Source organism: Nematolebias whitei, chromosome 13 (assembly GCF_014905685.2).
Source record: "Nematolebias whitei isolate Nwh7 chromosome 13, NemWhi1, whole genome shotgun sequence".
NCBI classification, from domain to species: domain Eukaryota; kingdom Metazoa; phylum Chordata; class Actinopteri; order Cyprinodontiformes; family Rivulidae; genus Nematolebias; species Nematolebias whitei.
The window spans coordinates 31,657,921-31,664,893 of record NC_056510.1 but is presented as its reverse complement, the minus strand read 5'-3'; the positions used below and the strand labels follow the sequence as shown (position 1 = coordinate 31,664,893).

The 6,973-nt window shown below is 41.3% G+C and overlaps 1 protein-coding gene across 3 annotated transcripts in view; it reads right to left on the bottom strand.

Annotated features, from left to right (window-relative positions):
- Nucleotides 1-3,321, bottom strand: part of upf3a (UPF3A regulator of nonsense mediated mRNA decay) — a 16,136-nt gene extending 12,815 nt beyond the window's left edge. For all 3 annotated transcript variants that reach the window (XM_037686600.1, XM_037686602.1, XM_037686601.1), the window contains exon 1: nt 3,153-3,321. In XM_037686600.1, coding sequence (XP_037542528.1) covers nt 3,153-3,293 — 141 coding nt within the window. In that variant the 5' untranslated portion in view covers nt 3,294-3,321. The remainder of the gene's footprint in view (nt 1-3,152) is intronic.
- Nucleotides 3,322-6,973: the final 3,652 nt, after the last annotated feature.

The window sequence follows — 6,973 nt, the reverse complement described above, 5'->3', positions numbered from 1 at the left end:
ATATTGTACTTATATTATTATGGAAATACTTAGTCTACTCGACCTGTTTTGTATGTTTAACTTTTCCTATTCTTGACATGTGTTTTTGTCTTTCATCCAATAGGAGGTACACCTGCACCTACAGCTGGACCTGCCATTCTGTCCTCTCAAACCCAGCCAGTCGAAGCAGATGACCACTTGTCCTGAGTCTGGTTCTGCTGGAGGTTTCTTCCTGTTAAAAGAGAGTTTTTCCTTTCCACTGTTGCCTTTGTGCTTGCTCAGGATGGGAGATTGTGATGAAGTGAAGATTCAATGAGCCTTCTGGCTTCCTTCCATAGATGGAGAACTTTTACTCATTGGCTTTTGTATATATATGAATGATTTTGTACAGTGCCCTGAGATTTGGTGCTATATAAATAAACTAATCTGAATTGAATGGATGGATTACAAATAATGTGTAACACATATACGATAGGCAGATCCAAGATGGCCACTCTCAGCCGAGATGCTGCTTCACAGGCTCCTGGTGAACTCAATCATTTTTTGTTCCTGTTGTTTTTGTTTTAACAGGTTTTTTTTTTTGTGTGCCTAAACTGCACATCCACAGTATGGGTATGAACATGACACACTTGTGGAGTTTTCTGTGTCGCTGCCATGCCATCCTGCTATCGTGGCTCAGTCCTTCCAGCCTCGGGCTCAGGCCTGTCATGGAGGCTGTCTCCATGATCCTCCATCTGCCTGCATGGACCGAACTCTACGGACCCGTACGGTTCCACAGGGGAACCTTGGATGTTCTCTGTCCACTGGACCCGGTTCTGGATGGCAGTCTGGAAGGCAGCTGCTGCAGTCATTGTTACCATCAAGCTGCTAACAAGACCTGCTAACGCTGCTAACAAGACCACACCACTAACCGAACCACGCTGCTAACAGTACCATGGTGCCAGCGGGACCATGGTGCTAAGATAACCTCACTGTCATCAGAACCATTCTGCCAATAGGACCATGCTGCTGTAAAGTTATTTATTTTTCACTTTTGGCGCCTTGTTTCTGTAGTTTTGTTGCATGCTTTGAATAAATCCCAGTTTATGTTAGTTTTGGGGCTCTGAGCTCGACTCCGCTCACATTAAGAGTGTAAATTATAGCCGAACCGAACGTATGAGAATTGTGCTGCTGTTTTTCATTGTATTGTTTTGCACTATTAGTGACAGGCATATATCTTAGATGTTTTAGTGTACCGTTTGGCGTTTCTTTAGTGTATATCTTAGATCCTTACTTAATGTTTTTTTTTTACTCTATATATTTTTCCTATTGTTGGATGTAACTGGGACCCTGTGTACACAATTTCGTTCCACCTCATGTACCACATGTGATGCAAATGACAATAAAGAACCTTGAATCCTTGAATATCCTGTTGGGTTTGCTGTTAATCAAATAGTTGCTTTGTTGGCTGTGAGCTGTTACCCTCTTTGGTCACCATCTTAGTTCCTCATGATGTCACAGATGAAAGCAGTGGACAAGTAAGGGAGTGCACAGTCTACTGTCTTATTTAACTCTATGGTCTACCTCAAACCCTCACCTACACTCATGAACTCATTGCAGTGATGAGATCCCCAATACAATCAGTCAAAATAAGTTTTCTCCTCAGGATAGCTGGGCTTTCTCTTAGTAACAGGGTGAGAAGTTGAGTTGTCTGAGACGTGGAGTAGAACCGCTGCTCCTCCACATTAAGAGGAGTCAGGTGAGATGGTTCTGGCATCTGATAAGGATGCCTCTTTAGGAGGTTCTTCTAGCTATCTAACTGGGAGGAGACTCTGGGGAAGTCCTAGAACATGCAGGAAAAACAATGTCTCTCAGATGGCCTGGAAAAACCTAGAAATCCTCCTGGAAGAGCTGAAAGTGTAGTCTGTGGAAAGAGATGTCTAAACTGAATCTGCTGCCCCATGACCTGACTGATCTGAAACAAGTCGCAGATGGACAGGTGCATGAACAGGTGGAAGTGGTCTCCATCTACAAGTCTAGAGTGTGCACCTGAACACCAACCTCAGGTGGGGCAACAACACTACCAGCCTGATCAAGAAAGCTCATCAGAGACTCTACTTCCTCAGGCGGCTGAGGCGAGCTGGTCTGGGAAGCTCAGTCCTCACCTCCTTCTACAGGTGTGCAGTGGAGAGCATCCTGTGCTCCAGCATCAATGTGTGGCATGGAGGCTGCACAGCTGCAGAACGAAAAGCTTTGCAGAGAGTGGTGAAGGCTGCACAGAAGATTGTTGGAGTCAGCCTCCCCACCATCACAGACATCTACACCTCCAGATGCAGGCAGAGGTCCACCTGCATCATGAAGGACCCCACTCACCCAGCACACACACTTTTTGCCCCGCTCCCCTCAGGCAGGAGGTTATGGAGCATTAAGTGTAGAACCACTAGCCTGAGGAACAGCTTCTACCCTGAGGCTGTTAGACTCATGAATCTCTAACCAGAATAATCACTGTAATCACTTTAATTGGACATTCGACACTTTATCCATGCTGCTGATTATCCATGCTGCTGATTTCTTACCATAAGCTGCTGTATTCATACCCATCTGCTCACAACAGACTCATGTTCAGGCTGCTGTTTAATAAACCATATTATATTACATGATTATTGTTATACTGTTTATTTTTATACATTATATTTTTGCTATTTTTGGGTGTAACTGGGACCTTGAGAACACAATTTCGTTCCACCTCATGTACCACATATGATGCGAATGACAATAAAGAACCTTAAACCTCGAGATAAGGATTAGGTATTTATTCAAACAGATTCATGTTGGATGAAAAATATAAATTGTACTGTAGCTCAATTTAAAATGCTGTGCTGTGATTTTATAGCACCTGCATAAATATGTACACGAAATGGTGATGGGGGTTGAATACAACATGTTTGATAGAAAAATGCAGCATCTTTTTGTATTTTAACAATAGATGATCTATACATTACAGTAAGTGTTTCGTGTATTCCTCTATCACCTGTTAATTTTACTTTGATAATGTAAACATTGTTAAAACCATAAAGTGGGAGTGTGAACACTAACAGCGTCGCTGTCCGTGGTGCTGACATGCGCCTTCTTCTTGCGCGTGTCCATGTTTGTTTTCAGTCATCAACAAACCCACGACAGCTCCGGCTACATACCTTTGTAAATACTTCTTTCTTCTCTTCTTTCTGCTTGGTGTTACCAGGAAGATTGTCCTGCTCTCTCAGGATATCCATAAACTGTATCTCAACGAGACATTTGTCCTTCCCCGCAGTCATCTGGTCCTTCTCAGACCTCATTTCTCCCTCTCTCTCCGCTCGCGGATTATTCAATGCTGTAATCTCGCGAGACTACAGAAGCAAAATATCGCGAGGTAAGAAAATTCAAAGCTGTTTAGATGGATTTTAGTGAGATCACTGATTATTCTATACTAGTTTACATCTGGTTGCAGTAAAAAGTTTAAAGATATTTATCATGTGCATGAATGTCTTTAATTCATTTATTTGAACCATTCTTTTTCCAGGATGGATACAACATGCACTTCAATGATTGTTTTAAACAAGAACTGGATAAACAAGTTTGAATTTTTTGTGAATTTTCTCTAATCCACATAAAGTCAAAATATACAAACAGACACAAAAACAAAAGTAAAAGTTTGTTAATATAGCACAATAAAACAAGTGCTTTACAGGGTATAAAAACAACAAAATGAGCTTCGAAAAAACACAAAATCTAAAAAATGTAAAATAAACCCATAAAATGTGCACAAAAAAAGCCCATATCCTGCTCAATTACAACTTAAAGCCAGTGACCAGTTGTATGTGAAATATTTGACTACATCTGTATGTTGGGAGTATTAATTCAGTTCAGTTCATCTTAAGCAAGCCCAGAGACAACAGTGGAAAGGAAAAAAAAATCCCTCATGAGGAAGAAACCTCCAGCAGAACCAGGCTCAGGACAAGCGGCCATCTGCTTCGACCGGCTGGGTTTGAGAGGACAGGAAGTAGAAAACGACACACAATGAGTTCCAGGATGGTAAAAACAATATTTAAAAAATGTAGCTTTATTATCTTGTTGAACAATTAAACAAATGAGCATCAAGACACAAGTTAAATACATTTGTTTGGGGGTGAGACTTCATTAAACGATAACCTGAATGCCACACATCTGGAATCAGTTAGTTAGCAGAAACTGGTTGCAGTCTGTTGTCCAAGTTTGGATAGTGGGTCGGACAAAAGGGACTTCAAGCTGTTCTGGGTCGTACGGGATCTGCTGGTAGTTCCTATGCCCATAGAGCTCCATGATTCATGGCCTAACGACATGCTCACCATCCACCCGTGGACATCCCCGCAGGGAACAGGACACAAAACAAGAGCTTCTCAGAACAACATGACTTTGTCCACCATAGCAATCACTGGGCCACACACTCACCATTAATACAAACCTGCTTTCTGCTTCTGGCTTCCACACACCCCCGGGTTCGCTCAGGTGTGGACACGGAACTCTTCAGGCTGGGGACGAACGTGGAGCAGGTATCCAGGTCCCGACAGATCTGATCATGTGTGTAAATGTTGGTAGACATTGACGGAGTACACCCCATGTCTCCACCTACATGCTTCACTGGACATTGTCCAGTCATTGTCCAGTTTGTGGTGTCAGTGAAAGAACACATCCCCTGAATCACACTGTTGACGTGTGGGAGGATGCTCCCTGCTGCAGGATGTTGACAACTTATTTATTTTTTTATGACCTGGCTCAGTTTTGATTTTTGTGTGCAAAAATAAGTTTTCAGTGCTTCATTAGAACTGCAGATGACTCACCTGTGTTCATTTACTCACACGCTGAGGGGTCAACAATTATTTGATCCTTGGCTTAACTTAAAATGTTGCCCACTTACAGAAAAATAAAGTTTAATTCTTCTAGGTAGCTACATTTTACCACAGAGACAGATCTTAAAATCTAGAAAAAAATAAACGTGTATGTAAGGGTTTCTATTAAGTTACTTATCATTTTAAACTTTATGTTTTCTGCACTTCTGTTGCTATGTGCATGCGAAGCAAAGAAGATTCTGGCAAACAGCTATCAGCCCACGCCTGAGCTGATAGGAACTCTTTGTACTTACACAAGCTGTTTTTCTGAGAACTGTTTTTTGTTTTGTAAAATCAGAGAGGGTTTATACATATCAACTCATATTTTATCAGTCTCACATCATCAATCTCGCACTGTCATTGTTTTTCTTAACTGTGTGTACAAAGCAGAATTTAACTGATACAAATGGTATCAGTAACTCATTACTGTAAGCGTTTAATCAAAATGTTCTAAGATCGCCTTGCCCTTGTTGTGTAATCTAAACTGCCTGCATAATCAATATGTTCAGTTTTCACTTCTTTCTGTGTGACAATAAAAGATGAGCAGATGCAGAAATCCTTCGGAGTTCACAGTACTCAGCTCTAGAGGTTGTTGCTGCGTCTCCCCTTTTTGCAAAAAGTGTGGTTGAAAACTAATTTTGTTGTCCTGTGTGGTTCTTTATATTTTAGGTACAAAAATGCACATCAGTGTATATTATTAAATTAAAAAAATTAATCTTCAAGTGCTGGTGTAGATTCTGAATTATCCAGCAACGGACAAATCCAATAAATTATTAAAATCATTTGATAGCAAGCACAGCAATAAGACAATTTTGTACTGGTTTTACAAACATCTCAGGAAGGATTTTGGCGCACCCCATTTTACAGAGAATACTTCAAGAACCTGATGTGCTTCTACTTTAACTGCCCCTTTGTAGTCTGGACAATAGGTTTTGGGTCATTGCCATGCTGGAAGACCCATCCCCTAAACATTTTCAGTGTTCTGGCTAGTTGTGTCCAACATTACATTACACAGACCCATCAACAGATTTATCAGTATTTTGATGAGGTTGTCCTGAACTCAGCAGAAACTCAGACCTGATGCATGTGTCCACCCCTGCTGCAGGGATGTTCTTCAGTCATACTCAACATTTCTCTTACACCAAACAGTGAGTCCAACTGATGCCAAATATCTTAATTCTGGTCTAGTGATCACATTTTCTTCCCAAAAGGCAGGACATGAGCTGTCGTACACCTGAGCGAGCTGCAAACTGTCAATCCACACAGCATGGGTTATCAGTAGTCTCCTTAATGACTGTGGTCCCATCTTCGGGTTATTAAGCCAATCGTGTCGCTGATCCAATTCAATTCAATTCAATTCAATTCAATTCAGTTTATTTATATAGCGCCAAATCACAACAAAGTTGTCTCAGAGCACTTTACAGGAACATTCGTATACATAAAAGCCAATTAGTAAAGTTCTCTATCTAAGGAATCCAGCAGACATGTTGAATCTTGGCTTTGTTGCAGTCTCCCATCCTGAGCAAACACAGTGGAAACAGTGGAAAGGAAAAACTCTCTTTTAAAAGGAAGAAACCTCCAGCAGAACCAGGCTCAGGACAAGCGGCCATCTGCTTTGACCGGCTGGTTGAGAGGACAGGAAGGAGAAACAGACGAACATAGAATGGTAGGTCCAGGTATAGGTCCAGGTGTAACTGAAAGACAAAAAAAACACATGTTAAGAATAGAAAAAATAATTACAAAAACAAAACAGGTTGAGCAGAGTAAGTAAAGACAGTAGCAGAGTGAAAATTGTGGTCAGTTTGTCCTCCAGCAGTCTAAGCCTATAGCAGCATAACTAAGGGACAGCTCAGGAAACCCAAGCCGACCCTAACTATAGGATTTATCAAAAAGGAAAGTCTTAAGCCTAGTTTTAAAACTGGATAATGTGTCAGCCTCACGGACAGAGATTGGAAGTTGGTTCCACAAGAGAGGAGCTTGATAACTGAAAGATCTGCTTCCCATTCTGTTTTTGTAAATTCTAGGAACCACAAGTAAACCTGCAGCCTGATAGCGAAGTGCTCAGTTATGAAAATATGGAACAGTAAGATCTGTAATATAAGATGGAGCCA